The 17633-nt window shown below is 52.4% G+C and overlaps 1 protein-coding gene across 1 annotated transcript; it reads left to right on the top strand.

Annotated features, from left to right (window-relative positions):
- Positions 1-108: 108 nt before the first annotated feature.
- Positions 109-12411, top strand: LOC111160612 (synaptotagmin 3). Its single transcript, XM_022523818.1, has 9 exons — positions 109-274; positions 3244-3769; positions 6256-6643; positions 6808-7026; positions 8857-8977; positions 9156-9327; positions 9435-9567; positions 11610-11678; positions 11880-12411. Exons 1-8 carry the CDS (start codon positions 124-126, stop codon positions 11673-11675), a joined length of 1776 nt encoding a protein of 591 aa, XP_022379526.1. The 5' UTR covers positions 109-123; the 3' UTR covers positions 11676-11678; positions 11880-12411.
- The last annotated feature ends 5222 nt before the right edge of the window (positions 12412-17633 follow it).

A 17633-nucleotide genomic window follows, 5' to 3' on the forward strand; every position in this document is an offset into this window, starting at 1 on the left:
AATCTCTGTCCCCTCGCCTATCCTTCCTTTTCTCTTTTTCTCCCTTATCGACCCCTCCCTCAATCCCGTTCCCCATCCGCACCCTTGTCTGGCCCCTTCCAAGCACAGAACCCACCGGCTACCATGTCAGGCGACTACGAGGATGACCTCTGCCGGCGGGCACTCATCCTGGTCTCAGACCTCTGTGCACGGGTCCGAGATGCCGACACCAGTGACAGGTGCCAGGAGTTCAACGACCTGCGAATTCGAGGCTATCCCCGGGGCCCAGATGCAGGTCAGCACCTCCCCCCCAGGCTATCTCAGCCAGCCCCCTGTCCCCTACATTCAGTATTTTCAGAGATTCAGAGCAGACCTGCTCAGCTTTCGGTTCCCTAGGTGCCCATGGCCAGTCCCTCTTAGAGTCTCCCCTCCATCCTGCCTGCTGCTGGTCTCCCAAACCTCTGATCTAAGGAGAAGGAGCTGGGTGGGCCATTTGACCCCTGATCTTTTGGGTTTGTTCCTGTGAGCCTCCTGCCCAGGCCCCTCCCCCAGCCATATGTTTATCCCCTTCACACACCTTTTGTGCATCTTGCATAGGGCTTAAAAGCTCAGGCTCTTTTTGTTTTTAAGATTTTATTTATTTATTTGAGAGAAAGAGAGAGAGAGAGAGAGAGAGAGAGAAAGTGAGGACAAGCAGTGGGAGGAACAGAGGGAGAAGGAGAGAGAGGCTCCCAAGCAGACTCCATACTGAGCATGGAGTGTGACATGAGGCTCAATCCTACGACCCTGAGATCCTGACCTGAGCTGAAAACCAAGAGTTGGATGCTTAACCGACTAAGCCACCAAGGTGCCCCAAAGCTTAGACTCTTAAGTCAGGCTGTCTGACCAGTCTGGGTTCAAATCCCACCACCCCTACTTACTATTGGATGACTTTAGGCAAATAATATTTCTTCTGTGCCTCAGTTTCTTCCCAAAAATGGGGATAATAAAAGTGACTACCTCCTGGGGCAACTGAGAGATTCAAATGATTTAACACATGTGAAGTGCTTAGAACAAGCTGGGCACACAGTGGTCATTCAATAAATGCTGGGATGTACTTATTGAGCACTAACTGTGTACCAGGCAGCATGCAAGGTCCTTGGCATATTTCATCAACCACTCAAAACGACCCTCTGTGGTAGCTATAGTCCCTATTTTTGATAGGGGGGGGAAAGACTCAGAAGGGTGAAGTGACTTGCCCAAGGTCACCCATCTAGGAAGCAGCAGGGTTCTGAGAGCAAGGAAATATTATGAGTGCCCTTGTCCAGATGAGGAACCCAGAGGAAGCACATGCCTCAAGGTTATAATGACAGTCCTACTTGCTGCGTGCAGGGCAGAGCTCGGCACCTTGTGTGGGGGGTATCCAGGGACAGGGATGAGAAATGAGGTCCCGAAAACTGCGGTGGCTTGCTCAGAGACTCACAACCTGTAAGCAAAAGAGCCAGATTTGATCCCAGGAAGTCTAGCATACTACCACAATTTGAGGGTCCCCAAGCCCACCTGTGGTCTCTGTTTTCAGTTTCAGTGATTCCCTAGAAGGACTCACAGAAAAGCTGTTCTCCTCACAGTTATGTTTTATTACAGCAAAAGGATGGAGGTTAAAAACAGCAAAGGGCAAGTCACGTAGAATAGGGTACAGGAGAGACCAGGTGTGAGCTTCGGTCTCGGTCAGGTAGACATGGCTGACCGCCCATGGGGCTGAACTTCACCTCCAGCTCCTCCAGAGGCCAAGCTGATACATCCCAGTTCCCCAACATCAATCACATTGTTACACAGACCATCTGACATAGTCCAAGTTTCCTCAGATAAACAAAAATGCTTGCAGGCAGAATGTTCCAAGGGCTTAGAGGTTCTTTCCAGGAGCCGATCAAGGGCCAAACATTTCTTTGGGCAAGGTTCATCTTTTTCCTGCCCAGCTACTCCACCTCGCCAAGCCCACATGGCTCCCCAGACCAGGCAGACAGGAACAAGAACTCCCAACAGAGTTTGGAGGATTGATGTTTTGACTTGGAGAGGGTCTGGGTGAGGCTGAAGGTAGGGGAAAGCAGCTGATTTTTCTCTCCTCTTCTCTGCCTTGTCCTCCCAAATGGCCCCCTGACCCCCTTTTCTCAATTCTTCCCATGTTCAGGAGGCTGGAAAGCCCTTGCTCTGCTCTTCATCAGGTCCCAGGAACTCCGAGCAGATGTCGGTCACTTGGAAAGGAACACCCTAAGTGGGGGGGGAGGTAGGAAGCTCAGAGTGCCACTGCCTGTTGTGGGCCTCTGCAGGGTCATGGATACATATAGATACACATACAGCAATAGGATTTGTTAGTCTAATAAAAATCCATGTCTGAACTACCATTTATTGGGAAATACTGACGCGTGACAGCATAAGGAAGACCGTGGGCTCTGGAGCTAGGCACTCTAGACCCAAATTCTGAGACACACACACCCCCCCAACATACACACACCTCTGATCTGCTGTGGAACTCTATACAGAAGACTTTGTGTCTATTGCCCTCAGTTTCCTTTTATAGAAGACAGGCATAATAATGTTGCCAACCTCCTAGGGTGCCTGTCAGGCATAAGTAAGCTAAAGTAAGCTATTGCCAATAAAGCGCTTAGGGATCTGCAACATAGTAACCACTCAGGAAAATGTGTGCCTCTACATTCCACTGCAATGCTGGCTATCCTGGCTATGCAGCTATTTACGTCCTACACTCCTCAATACCATAGTTGAGAGGCAGGACTGATTTTTCCTACTTGGCAAATGGGGAATGTAAGGCTCAGAGTGCATAAGATAAGTTCCCGAGCATAGCACAGCAGAGATGTGAACCCTGACCTGCCTAACTGTGTCATGCAACCTCCTCTCTCCTTGATCATCTCTGAGCATTTTGGGAGACATTGGTGGTACCTCAGATGGTGTGTCCTCTTACGGAGAGGCAGCATGGGCTAGTGATTAAGCATCACATCTGAAGACAGATGGCTTTTTCAAATCCCAGATCTGTCATTTACTACCTGTGCAGCATAACACAAGTCACTCAACCTGTCTGTGCCTCAGTTTCCTTATCTTTAAAATGGTTATATAGTGATACCGACCTTGTGGGTCATAGTTTAAGTAACATATGTAAAGTGCTTAGGACAATGCATGACAAATGCTAGAGGCTAGCTCCTTGGGGACGGCAGTGGGAGGATAAACTGTGACCCCACCCTGACCCCTGACCTTTGTCCTCACTCTCTCCAGACATCTCCGTGAGCCTGCTGTCGGTCATCGTGACATTCTGTGGCATTGTCCTTCTGGGCGTCTCCCTCTTCGTGTCCTGGAAATTGTGCTGGGTGCCCTGGCGGGACAAGGGAGGCTCAGCAGTGGGCGGGGGCCCCCTGCGCAAAGACCTAGGCCCTGGGGTCGGGCTGGCAGGCCTGGTAGGCGGCGGTGGGCACCACCTGGGGGCTGGTCTGGGTGGCCATCCTCTGCTGGGGGGTCCACACCACCATGCCCACACCGCCCACCATCCGCCCTTCGCTGAGCTGCTGGAGCCAGGCAGCCTAGGGGGCTCTGACCCCCCTGAGCCCTCCTACTTGGACATGGACTCATACCCAGAGGCTGCGGCAGCTGCAGTGGCCGCTGGGGTCAAACCGAGCCAGACATCTCCTGAACTCCCCTCTGAGGGAGGTGCAGGCTCTGGGCTGCTCCTGCTGCCCCCCAGTGGTGGGGGCTTGCCCAGTGCCCAGTCGCATCAGCAGGTCACAAGCCTGGCACCCACCACCAGGTGAGATAGGCTACTGGGCTGGGGTTCCACTCTGAACTTCTGTTCCTCCTCTGTGTCTCTTTCCCAGATATGGTTCTCCTGAGCCCTGCAAGAGGAGAGGCCTAGAGGTCCAGAGTCCTGAGTCCTGGGGCAGGAAGGGGCTTGGGGTGTGGATTCCTGGGTCCTGGGGACAAAGGAGGCTAGGGCCCTAGACTTCAGGATCTAAGGGAGGAGGACCCTAGAGATCTGGACTCAGATTCAGAAGGTATAGGACTCCAGGGGTCAGGAAGGTGGAGGAGAATGAAGATTAGACTCCCGAGGCCCTGAGACACAAAGAAATTCATCTGTTTCACCCTAAGCCAGGATTGGTGGCAGGGCCTGGAGTTCATTTGCTCTGTATTCCTCATTCTGCACATGGAAATGGAGCACCTAACATGAACCAGACCCGAGATGGGTGTTGGCTGTCCCCTCCCACCCAGGCCAGTACTGCTGGAAAGTGGCTTAGGGGGCCACAGCTGTGGGAGTCTGAGAAGTCGCAGTTCCAGTCTGGGAAGAGGCTGGGGCCTTCCAGAGGTGGAGGTGTTGTGGCCGAGACCTGCAGAATGAGGAAGAGTTGGCCAGGCACAGAGGTAGGGGTGCGAGCTGGGCATTCCAGGAGGAGAGAGCGGCCCATGCAAAAGAGAGAGGGGAAGGAGGTCACAGTGCACTGTGGGAACTGCCAGCAGTCACTATGGCCTGAGAGTAAGTGTGAAAAAAGAAAGGGAGATGTGGCTTAGGATGTAGGCAGGGCCAGACCACATGGGGCCTTGAATGTAGGGCTGAGGGACTGGGGCTTTGTCCTGGGGGCATTGGGGAGCCATGGAACACTGTGAGTGGGATGGGCAGGGTCAGTTCGGGGTGCAGAAAGACCTCTCTTTGGCCACATAGGGGAAGGGCTAGAGGAACGGACTGGAAGCCAGTAGTCCAGGCAGGAGAGGATAAGGCTTAGCTGAGGTTATGGGCATGGGGATGAGAGAAGGAGGTAAAGAAAGTCAGGGAGCAGGAGAGGTGAAACTTGGGACTGATGGCTGGGGGTGGGTAGGAGGGGTGGGAAGAGGAACCGAAGGCCTCCAGCCTGGCCTGGTAGTTGTGTGGATGGTGGGGTTGTCAGAGGATCTAGTAAGAGGAGTGAGTTTGAGGGAGCCCTGAGCGTATCTGGGTCTTGTTGAGTGTGAGGAGCCTGGAGCAGAAATCAGGGGCAACTGCCCTCAGAGGGATTGTCTTGGGTCCCAGATGGTCATGCGAGAAGGTAGTCTCATCCCCTGCCTGAACAGGGGCCCAGGGTCTCATGGGAGTTGTAGTTTGCGGTCTCTGGGGAGGCCTTCCAGAGGCGGATAGATACACGGGTCTCAGGTCTCCCCTCCCCCATTATACAGATGGAGAAACTGAGGCTCAGAGGGTGTTAATGACCTACTCAAAGTCACCCTGGGAGGAAGGAGTGGCTGGGGGATCTGTAGGTCAAGGAGCCTCCCCCACCACATCCCTTTCCACAGCTTGAGCCCTCCCACTCCGCCCAGACCCATGTGTGCCTCCAGCACACCTGAGGCTGCTGAGCACCGCCCATCGTTAGGGACCCCATCACATGGACTTCACCCCGGGTGTGATGGTCCTTGCAGGAGAGGGTAAAGGAGCCAGAGCCATAGATGGGGAAATTTGGGAGAGGGAAGGGACAGGCTTTGAGGGGACAGGAGGTGGGGATGGATCTGGTGTCTGATCTGCAGATCTAGGGGGAGCACAGGGGAGAAGGAACCGGTTGGGGAGAAGAAGGCTCTGAGCCTGGCAGAGAATATGAGGGGTGTGTGGGGTATGTGGGGTCTGGTGGATGGTGGATGAGGCTGGGGGCCTACCCGGCTGGAGCCCAGGAAACAGATTGAGCAGACACCGTGCTGTTGATGGGTGTGGAGACCTGGGCGCGGATGAGCTTGTCCAGGGGAAGCATGTGTGTGAGAGGGAAGAAGCAGCCAGGGTGGCTGATGGGGCTGCTCTGGGATTCCAGTGTCCCCCACACACTTGTGGACAGTGGAGAAAGGAGTTGAAAAAGGACAGGCCAGGTGCAGTGATGGTGAGGCAGGAGAGGTGAGACCAGGGTTAAGACAGGTTGAGGGAATTTGAAGAAGGGCAGGTGAAGCTTCAGGAGGTCTGGGTTGTGTGGGGCCCCAGGAGTCTTCAGAGAAGTTATTCTGGGTTATGCACTTGAGGTCAGGAGGAGACTTCTGGAAGTTGGTGCATAAGCAGATCCTAGCTGGAGCTAGCTTAGAGACTGGGATATCCCCCAATAAGGTGGAGAAACTGAGGCTCAGAGAGTGCAAGTGGCTTGCTCAAGGTCATAGTGAGCAGAGGTGGGGGGATCTGTCGCCATTTGCCTGTGGCCCTTGGGAAGGAGGCAGGGAGGAGTCTCTCAGGCCTTCAGATACTGTCAAAGACCCCCCCAGCCAGTGACCCCACCTTGGTCTTCCCCGCTCTCACAGGTACCCGGCCCTACCCCGGCCCCTCACCCAGCAGACCCTGACCCCCCAGCCGGACCCTGGCAGTGAGGAGCGGCCGCCTGCCCTACCCTTACCCTTGCCGGGCGGGGAGGAAAAAGCCAAACTCATTGGGCAGATCAAGCCAGAGCTGTATCAGGGGACTGGACCAGGCGGCCGGCGCGGCGGCGGGGCTCCGGGCTCCGGAGATGCCGGTGGGGGGGCGCCCTGTGGCCGCATCAGTTTCGCCCTGAGGTACCTCTATGGCTCAGACCAGCTGGTGGTGCGGATCCTGCAGGCCTTGGACCTCCCGGCCAAGGACTCCAACGGCTTCTCCGACCCCTACGTCAAGATCTACCTGCTGCCAGACCGCAAGAAAAAGTTCCAGACCAAGGTCCAGAGGAAGGGTCCTGGACATCCGGGTCCCGCAGAGGAGGGGCGGGGATCCCGACTCCTGGATCTGAGGGAGGAGTGGGTTGTGGGTCTGGACTCCTGGGTCCTTTGGAAGCGGGGTTGATGGGAATGGTGCCTGTCTCCCTCCCTCGCCCACCCCTCCAGGTCCACAGGAAGACGCTGAACCCTGTGTTCAACGAGACATTCCAGTTCTCCGTGCCGCTGGCTGAGTTGGCCCAGCGCAAACTGCACTTCAGTGTCTATGACTTTGACCGCTTCTCGCGGCACGACCTCATCGGCCAAGTGGTGCTGGACAACCTCCTGGAGCTGGCTGAGCAGCCCCCCGACCGCCCACTCTGGAGGGACATCGTGGAGGGCGGCTCGGTCAGTCTTTCTGGGGACCCAGGACCCCTCAGTGTTTGACCTCTTTGCCTTTGGACTTCATAACCTTCTAACTTCTTCACCCAGGCTTTTAAAATTTTGTTTTACTGCAAAATATTGCAAACACACAAGCACAGTGTAGAGATTGCTATAATAGGACCCCCGGCCCCCGACACCCTGTCAAATACTGACATCATGTCTGGACCCCAGATCTTCCAACTTCTGACCTCCTTTCACATCTGATGGTAACAGCTGAGAAATATAACAGACACCCCTGTACCCACCAGCCACTTTATCATAATTTCATGCTGTGACCCCAGATTCCTGACCCTCCACCTGTCTGACCCTGGAGTTCCCGGCTTTTGTTTTTCTGACTCCCTTCACCTTCTGACCTCCTGGTTTTCTAATTCCCTCGCTTTCTGAACCCCAGCACTTCTGATCTATGAACATTTTACGTTTTGAACCCATGACCTCCGGATCTAATCTCATCCTCTGGTCTCCACCTGGCTCCTGAGAGCCGGATCCCCCAGGCCTTAGACATACCTGGATCCTCTATGTCCTGACACCCCCCCTGTTCCCCCCAGTACCAGATTGTGCTCAGGAGCACCCCCCCCACCGGCCTCCCTTCCTCTTCCATCTAGTTGTTCCCCAAGCCCGGCTCCTGCATGCTTGTTAGGGGTCCTGACCCTCTCCCTGCCTCCCTCCTGTCTCCTGCTTGTGTGTATCATTTCTCATTCTCTCCCTTTACCCTCATTATCACTGGAGGTCTTCATTCATTCATTCATTCATTCATTCCTTAAACGGCTGGCTTTTTTGTTTCAGGATCAGGACCCGGGGACCCCAGACAGTCCTCGGGAGCTCCAGGTCTAGGTTGTCACAGTTTGCTATCAGGGACAGTGAGTGGAGGGGGTCCAGGGACCTGGGCCTCGGTCAGTGTAGTTGGGAGGCCAGGGGCCCAGATGAAGCTGAAGGGCCAGCAGGGGGTGGGTTGGAAGTCCTGGCTAGCTGACCCCCCTTCCAGGTGTCTGTGTGTGTGTGTTGGTGTGGGAGACTGTCTCTCCCCTGCAGCCTCACTTAAGGTTGGTGTGTCTCCTGCCTTCCCTAAGACTGACTTCTCTTCTCAGTGCCTGTCACACTGTCTGGATCTCTGTCCCTCACCTGCTCTATGTAGGTTTCTTTCTCTTTCTCTCACCCTCTGGGTCTTTGCCCTTCCCCCCACCCGTTCCTAGGTCTCTATCACTCTCTCTGGATCTCCACACCCTCCACCAAGTCTCTGTCCCCAATTTCTCCAGATCTCCTGCGCTGGGGGGCTCTGACACACACACACACCTCCGCCGAACTCTGTCTCTCTCCTCTGGGATTCTGTCCCTCTCTCTTCCTGGGCTCTCTATTCCTCTCTCTGAAGTCTCTGTTCCTCTGATCTCTCTCTTGGACCAGCACTATCTCTGGGTCTCTAGAGTCCTCCTCTGGGTTTTCGTACTTTAGGACTCTGTGGGTCTGCCTTTCTAACTATATCTCTCAGTGTCTTGGTCCCTGTCACAGTATATTTCTCACTGTGTTCTCTCTCTCTCTCTCTGGCTCTTTCTTGCTCTCCCCCCCCCTCATGCTTCTTTCAATCTTCCCTGCAGAACAAATAGGCTTTGCTGGTGGCGGGCAGCTGTGGCCAGGGAGTTACCAGGTTTGGCAAAGTCAGATTGTTGAGTGGATGGGAAACCCAGTCCTGGATATCAGGGAGGAGACCTGGAGACTCCAGAAGGGAGAGCAAGTGAGGGAGAGGTTGGAGGATGGGGAGACCAAGGCAGGGCATTGTTGAACCCTTTTCCCCAACTGCAGGAAAAGGCAGATCTTGGGGAGCTCAACTTCTCACTCTGCTACCTCCCCACGGCTGGGCGCCTCACCGTGACTATCATCAAAGCCTCTAACCTCAAAGCGATGGACCTCACCGGCTTCTCAGGTGGGTTCCAGGAGGCGCTGGGATCTGAGGGAGCATCTGGGGCCCTGGACTCCTAGGTCTGATGGAGGAGGGGCTGAGGGCCCGGACTCTGGGTCTGAGGGAGGAGGGGGCTGAGGGGCTGGATCCCTGGGTCTGAGGGAGGAAGTCAAGGTTCAGTGCTCTCGATGCCCGCCCCCAGACCCCTACGTGAAGGCCTCTCTGATCAGTGAGGGGCGGCGTTTGAAGAAGCGGAAAACCTCCATCAAGAAGAACACGCTGAACCCCACGTACAACGAGGCGCTGGTGTTCGACGTGGCCCCGGAGAGCGTGGAGAGCGTAGGGCTCAGCATCGCGGTGGTAGACTACGATTGGTGAGGGGCGTGGCCCGGCGGGCGGGGGCTGGCAGGAGGCCAGGGGGTGAGGCGGGGCCAGGCCCCGCTCCCCCGCCCCCGCTGCTCACCGCCGCTCGCACCCCCAGCATCGGGCACAACGAGGTGATCGGCGTGTGCCGCGTGGGCCCGGACGCTGCCGACCCCCACGGCCGTGAGCACTGGGCGGAGATGCTGGCCAACCCCCGCAAGCCCGTGGAGCACTGGCATCAGCTGGTGGAGGTGAGTGGGGAGGCCACCCGGGGCCACTGGCCCTGCCATTCCCGCGCTCATGCAGTAATTCACGCGGAGCATCCGTCTTTATGGGCTGCGGAGTCAGACCGCCTGGGTCGGAATCCCGGCTCGCGCTGTGTGACTAAGAGCACCTTGCTTAACCTCTCTGTGTCTGTTTATTCTACTGGGAAATGGGTTGTTAATAGTAGCTAAAGTTAGGACGGATGTGAGGATTCGGTGAGTTAATGCAGGATCAGTGTCTGCCTGTCAGTGGGGGCTCAGCAAGGGGTCAGTTACTATTACTTCCCATGAGCTAAGCCCAAAACAAAAGGGGAAAACTGGGTGATAAGATGGAACAGGGTTGGGTTTTTGAGGGGGTTGGGTTTGGTTTGGTTTAAAGAAGGCTGCAATTGAAAAATCACTAGATTGTGGTTTACTGGGTGGGGATCAACAATTTTTTCTTCATAAGAAAATGAAATCAAGATAGAACAAAACAGAAAATTTCACAGGGCAGCACCCGTTGTAAGGATTGTACTGCCAATTTTTTTTTCTTGTGGATTGTAGTCCAAAAGGCTTGGAAGTCTGGGAGGTAGAGGACATCTGGACAAGGGATGGGGGGTGCCTTTGGCTTAGGGTATCCTGAAGGGCCTCTCAGTGGACGTGACATTTGAGCAGAAGCCTGGAGATTGAGAAGGAAGGGGCTTAGGTGAAGGTTTTGAGGTTGGGAGAAGCTCGCAGGGGAAGAGCTTGGCTGGGGGCTGGGGGTTCCTCTTAAGCAGGAAGAGGCAGGGGCAGGCCCCTGAGCCTGGAGCAGAGAGGGAAGGGGGAAAGGGGCAAATAACCAGAGCCGGGTAGGTCACGTAAGAATGAGCTTGCTAATTTTTTAAAACCGAAAATCCTTTATGATTATCACATGGTCAAGAGAAATTTTCAAATATGGCCATTATCTCATTTGAAACAAACAAACAAACAAAAAAGTGCAGAAGCAGATTTTGAAAATATTACCCACGAATTTGCTGTCATTAAAGCCAAGACAGTAAAATCATACTAAAATCTGTTTAGAGTGTAAATAAGCATTTAAACTTAATGTACTGTGAATTGCACTACACATACTCTTCATTGTTTTCAATATTTTTAAAATTATTTTAAATTTCCAGGAAAAAATACCCATAAAAATACATAAAAATAAAGCTGCTGATTTTTCCTTTTGTCTCAGGCTCTGCTATGACATGGGACTGGCCTCCATTTAAAATTTGATATTTTTCTCATCATGGATTTTTTTGGATTAATTTTTATTTTTAAAAATATTGCATTGCAATAGTATTTATTTCAAGTGCTGAGTTTGGGCACACCTGAAATTTTGCACCCAGGGTGAACTCCTCCCAGTCCTGACGGTAGCTCGGTTTTGCTTTGGACTTGCTTCCACGGGTGGGGAGGGATTTTAAGCAGCAGAGCACAGAGCTCAAGTGTGATTTTTGAAAAGACTGTGGCTCTATTTAGAGAGACAGATGGCAGCAACTCCCTCCTTCCACCACTCATTCTTCTAATTTACTCACTCATTCCACAAACTTCTCCAGAGCTCCTGCGTGCTATGCTCGTGCTGGGGAATGCTGGGAGCACAGAGAGGAGTGGAACCCTGGCTGAGTGGGGTCCTGACCTTGGCTTTCAGCCAGTAGTGCCATAGTGCCTGGCCCCAGAGGGTCTTTCTACCCCCAGCACTGACCCTGCCCCTTTGCTTACTGCCCTCCCTGTCTCCCTAGAGCCTCCAAAACAGAGCCTCAGCTTCTCTGAGCCCCCTCCCCTTGCAAGGGTCTCCCCCATCGCCCCTGCAGCCTCATCTCGCCTCACATTTCCAGTGACTTTTTCTTTGTACCTCAGTTTCCCCCTCTATAGAATAGGACTGTAATACCACTTGGCCCATCACTTCAGAGCTGAGTGAAAAAAGAAAATTGCAAATGATGAAAACAGGTCTGATGTCTTACTATGTTGATTATTAGCGGTCATCTTGCCTCTGTTCCCTATATCTTAACCTTCTGGATTCCCTTATTCAGGAAAAGACTTTGTCCAGCTTCACGAAAGGCAGCAAAGGATTGTCAGAGAAAGAGAACTCAGAGTGAAGGGTAAGGAACCCAGACCAGGGGAGGAAGGAGGTTGGGGTCCTGGACTCCCAGCTCCAAGGGAGGAGGGGCTGGGGGTCTGGATTCCTGGGTCAGAGGGTGGAGTGACAAGGGACCGGGTCCCTGGGGTGTCGATGAAGCTACAGCAGGTCACGGGCCTGCTCTCTGCCATCACTGACATCTCCTCCCTGCCCCATCTTGTAGGTCTGGCCTAGGCCCAGGATCGCACCAGGCCCCCTCAGGACCCCATCCCTTCCTGCCCGGACTGGGAATTCATTTCCTTGAAGCCATAACGTCCGAGCTGCGTGGTGCAGGGCAGCCCTGGGCCTGCCCGTCCTTCTACCCCACTGGACGTGAGGGTGGGAGGCTGGTGGGCCTGGCTCCCTGTTTCAGGGTGGGGGGGCATTCAGTCTCCACTGTGTCTGTCTTCCCTTCCCCAGGGCTCCCCTTCCAGGCAAGGGGCCATGCATGTCTGGGGGACCCCAGCCCCCAAAACCCTTCGTCTTTCTGTCTGTCTCCTTGCTGTTTGTCCAAGAGAGTGTCCTGACCCTCGTTCTCGCCGTGACTGTCAGCAGACTAATCCTCTGTATTCCTCCAGACACACACACACACACAGACACACACACACCCCTACCTGTGTCTACCCTTTCTGTTCAACACACCCTGCGTCTGGCCGATTCCCCCACTGCTGCTGCTACGAACACCAGAATAAACACACACCATGGGTCTCACTCCACCCGGGCCTCCTGTTCTCTCTGGGACTGGGCAGCTGGGTTGGAGCATCCTGGCTCTGCGTTCAAATGTTTCGTTCACTGGCTGGGCGACCTCTAGCAAGGAAATTGATCTTTCGGAGCCTGAGTTTATAAACGTCACATTTGCTGGGACTGCTATGATAATAGAATGCAAAGTGCACCCCAAACTAGTGTAACCCACAAACAGAACTGAAAGACCTTTGTACGTGGTGAGTCTGAGCATAGAGAGGACTTCATCGAGCTGTTCAAGAGACTCTGCCTGGCCCTTTAGGACTTCGGTCTCAGGCGAGTCTTTGCAGTATTTGCGAGTCCAAATACGCCGGCCATTTGGAGCTCCACGCTTACCCTGCTGTATCTTTTATGATGGTTTCAGCTGCATAAAACAGAATTCCAGCAGAAAAGGCTGAGATGATAGCAATTTCTTTCGCTCACATAAGAAACCTTTCAAAGACACAGAGTCCCAATGTCAATTCAGCTGTTTAACAGCGTCAGGCACCCGGTTGACGTCCTTGAGAATCGTCTCGCCTTCCCCTCATGAGAACAAACTGCAGCAACACCACGCATTTTGTTCTTACACGGTGGCATCTAAAGCAGGAAATGTAGACGGGGCGGCTCCTTATGTGTTTCTCCCCAGAAATGTTCTCCTTATTATCTCGTTTACCAGAACTGGGTTCAGTGGTCACCCTGAGTTGCAGAGCACTCTGGGAAAGGGACCATCTTTGTGGGTTTTGCCAGTGAGGCAGCACAGAGAGGGGAATGAGCTCTGGGTAGGAAATTTACAGGACCTACTGGAATCATCCTCAGGGCAGATAATTTCAGAGGAAACAAAATCCGGGGTTCCCTCTCTCTCTGCGCCCACATCATTCAGGAAAAGGATTCTGAATGGTGCTGTAAGGGCCGTGGATGACCACTGCAGATAGATCATGTATCCAGTTGGCAAGCTTACTCTTGGTACCTTGATGGAGTCCTCCTCCCCTGCCCATCTTGCTGGGGTAGCCTCCATCCTTGCCTGGTGTCCTGTGTGTCTCTGGGTCCCAAATCTCCTTTGCCTTTCTCTCTCTCTCTCTCTTTTTTAAAGGTTTTATTTATTTATTTGACAAACAGAGATCACAAGTAGGCAGAGAGGCAGGCAGAGAGAGAGGGAGGAAGCAGGCTCCCTGCTGAGCAGAGAGCCCGATGCTAAGCGCCATCCCAGGACCCTGGGATCATGACCTGAGCCGAAGGCAGAGGCTTTAACCCACTGAGCCACCCAGGCGCCGCCCCCCTCTCTTTTTTTAGAGCACATATAACCTTGATTTTTTGTTTTCATTGAACTCCAACTAGGGGTACCTTTACTCTCTCTTCCCAAGGAGTGGAGGAGCACTTTTCAAACCCCAATAAATGTCAAGGTTATAAAGATACAATCCCATTTGTAAAGTTCTTCTGAAGATAAATAGGGCAGCCAGTTAGCATCCACAAGAATTGCAAGTTAATTTTAACCTAATAAATATCCTGAAAATTCCCATAAGGAGACAGTCCATCATGCCAAAGAAACTTTTGCTTTAAATTAATGTCACACTCTACTAGTTTCTTGGGCATGCTGTTAGCTTACATTTTTTGCAATCTGTGATGATGCCTCTACCTTCTGCCAGAGTTCGTCTGGTACCCAAGTGAGCTCCGAAGTCAGACAGCCGCGTTTCATATTCCTCCCCCACACGTATTAGTTCTGTGACTTTGTGCAATGTGTATAACCTCTCAATGCCTCAGTTTCTTCAACTGTAAGATGAGAATGATAATGCTCACTTCACAAGAATGTTACACAGATTAAACGAAAGAATGCACACGAAACACTTAGCACACACTTGGTGTAGAGTAACATGACTCAAGTGGTAGCTATTAATATTGACAATAATGATGATTATAATTGCTAATAATTATATCAGAATATATTTGTGCATTAGGAATCTTCATGATCATTTGAATATTGATTGACTTAATATATGTGTCAGCTGCTCCGGAAGGCAGCAAGACGTTTCAGTGCAGGAAAATGTGAACGAGACAAATTTTTTCACCAGTTCACTTTGAACAGGCATAACTTGGTTTTAATTGTTCCTGCTTTTTTTTTTTCTACCTTTTTTATAAGGACACCGATCATTGGGGTTAGGGAATCACTCTTAATTCAGGATGATCTCATCTGGAGATCCTTGACTTAATCTGATCTGCAAAGATCCTTTTTCCAAATAAGGTCATTTTCACAGGTTTAGGGGATTAGGACATGGACATTGTCTTTTGGGGGCCCCATCATTCCGTCCACTACAACCACCTTGAAGAACAATTTATCAGTTTCTTATAAAGTGAACACAAACTTACCATGTGACTCAGAAATCCCACTCCTGGGATTATTGAGAAGTAAAAGCATATGTCCCTGCAAATATTCACAGCCCCCTTATTCATAATGGCCCCAATTTGGAAAACTGGATATAACTGAAATGTCCATTTATGGGAATGGATAAACAAATTGTGTGTCCACAGGATAGATGACCACTCAGCAACAGAAAGAACTACCTACTGATATGTGCAGTAGATAATCTTAAAAACAGTATGTCTTGTGAAAAAAGCCAGACACAAAAGATTACAAACAGTATGATTCCATTTCTGTGAAATTGTAGACAATAGAATACTAATCTGTAGGGACAGAAATCGACCGGGGTTGCCTGGGGCTGAGGGAGTGGGGATCTGGGATTGCTTACATATAGACACAAGGGAACATTTTGGGATCATGGAACTTTTCTGTTTCTTGACTGCGGATGCGGTCACACACGGTACATGTTCGTCAAAACTCATTGAACATTACATTTAAAATTGATGCACTAAAAACAACTGAAGTGTGGCAAGATACGCATATCATAAACTCTTTATAAGTGGACAGTTCAGTAGCATTAAGTAAATTCACATTGTTGTGCAACCAATCTCCAGAACTCTTTCTATCTTGCAGAATGGAAGCTTTATACCCATTAAACAATAACTTCCTGTTCCCCCTCTTCCCAGCCCCTGGCACCAACGATTCTACTTTCTCTAGAAATCTGATTACTCTAGATACTTCACATCAGTGGAATCATACAGTACAGTCCTTCAGTTGTAACAAATGTACCACATTAATGCAAGATGTTAATAGTGGGAATTAGGGGTAGGTCTAAGAGGGTGTAGGGAATTAGGTTACAGGGTTCCCATATGGTTTATGGTCCCCCCCCAATGGTAAATGCAAACTCTGTACTTTTTGTTCATTTTTTTCTATAAACCTAAAACTGCTTTAAAAAAGTGAATTTTTTAAAAGATTTTATTTATTTATTTATTCGACACACACAGAGAGAGAGAGAGAGCATGAGCAGGGGGAGCAGAAGAGGGAGAGGAAGAAGCAGGCTTCCTGCCAGCAGGAAGCCCAACGTGGGGCTCTATCCCAGAGCGGAAGGCAGACGCTTAGCAGACTGAGCCACCCAGGCATCCCAAAAGTCTATTAATTTTTAAAATCATGGATAACACATGCCAGTTGGGCAAAAACAACAGGTGTCCTTTATACGGGTCCTTAGCTGCAGTAGGTGTCCACTCTAATAATCGTCTGCATGTCTGGGTTGCTTATGGAGACTAGAAGACATAGAAAAGATGAATTTCCTTTGCATATTTAAGTATTTGAGACCAAGGTCATTCATTATTCCTGGGCACACCGTTTCTTTTCTCCTCTGATAGCGTTCTATAGGCCTGCCCTTCGACTTTGCCAGTGAAAAGAGATGTAGCCAATCAGGAAGGGCTCTTCGGTGACGTCACCAGTCACCAAGGCCTCCAAGTACCCTGCGCACCGTGGCGCCCTCTGGCGGGGAAAGGGAGACTGTGTCTGAGACAGCCGGTCTGGTTCGCCGACTCCAGCAGGGATGCCGGCTGGGTGCTACACACTTCCCACCCCCTGGTGACTCAAGTCACTTTCCGTCTCCACGTTGCTTAGTGGGAGAAAGCCCGGCCAGGGAAGAGAAATGCTGAGGGGAAAGGAAGATAAAAATTCCCTGGCATCCAATGAAATACAGGCATCCAATCAGATTAGCGGCTCCAACGAAATAGTGCAGGTGTCCAATTAGAACGGGCAGAGTTGCCATGACGACACGCGTCTCCGTGGGTTTGCAGGGTCGGTGGGCTCAGGCGCTGAGCGCCACCTGGCGCCGGGTGACACTTGGCCGCTTACTCCAGAGAGCGCGTGCTGGTTGAAGACAGCCAACAAAGCGGGCAGAGCCTCCGTGACGTCACCCGTTGCCGAGCGGAGCCCCGCAGCCAGTGCTGCGCGAGTTCGCGTGAGCTCCCGCGAGCCCGCAGGCAGATAGCGCGCACTTTCGCCTGTGCGTCGGTTGGTGCGCATGCGCTCATGCTTCTTTTCCTCCCCCCCCCCACCCCCCCAAGAGCGCGCAGTGATAAAGGGCGGGAAGGAGCGGGAGGCGCGGCGCGAGGCGCGAGGCAGATGGCCAGGCTGACGGCCAGGCTGGGGGCCCGGGGGGGCTCCTCTGCACCAGGAAAGGCCTGTGAGAGGATGTGAGCCCCCTAAAACTCCTGCTGAGCGACAGAGCCCCGAAGAGCTAGACATGCAGAGACAGACCAGAAGAGCCGCAGCTCCACAGGGACAGAAACCTGCCACACCTGCAAACCCACAGGAGCAGAAGGCGATTCACAGACATTAGAAAGGGAAGGAGAAGCCAGCTGTGGCAGGGCAGGGTAGTGAGGCGGCGAGGGGAAGGGCCCAGAGGCCAGACAGACCTGACCGCGGCCGGGACCCTGGAGCGGGCCTGACAGAGACGGAAGTAGAGACTGCGGCCTCGCGTGGAGGCCCGAGGAGAGCAGCACAGAAGGACAGACTTAGAGAAGACGACAGAGGGGACCGCGTCACGAGTGCAGTCAGCCATGCCGAAGGGGACTGGGGGCCAAGGGGAAGGTCGCAGAGACAGACAGTGAACCAGACAGGGGTGAAAGTTGTCGAGGACATGGAGAGGGAGATAGAGCTACCAGAGGCTGAGGGGACCTGAGACAAGGTCTCCCCGAGGGTCTGACCTGAGACTGGAGAGCCTGAGAAGAAGAGAGCGAGAGCAAGAGGACAGTGATAGAGACAGAGAACAGTGTCAGGGAGAGCAGGAGGACAGTGACAGAAGGGACAAAGACCAAGGTGCCAGTGACGGGGAGGAAAGAGATAAGG

Source organism: Enhydra lutris, unplaced genomic scaffold, assembly GCF_002288905.1.
Source record: "Enhydra lutris kenyoni isolate GAN:26980312 unplaced genomic scaffold, ASM228890v2 scaffoldscaffold77, whole genome shotgun sequence".
NCBI classification, from domain to species: domain Eukaryota; kingdom Metazoa; phylum Chordata; class Mammalia; order Carnivora; family Mustelidae; genus Enhydra; species Enhydra lutris.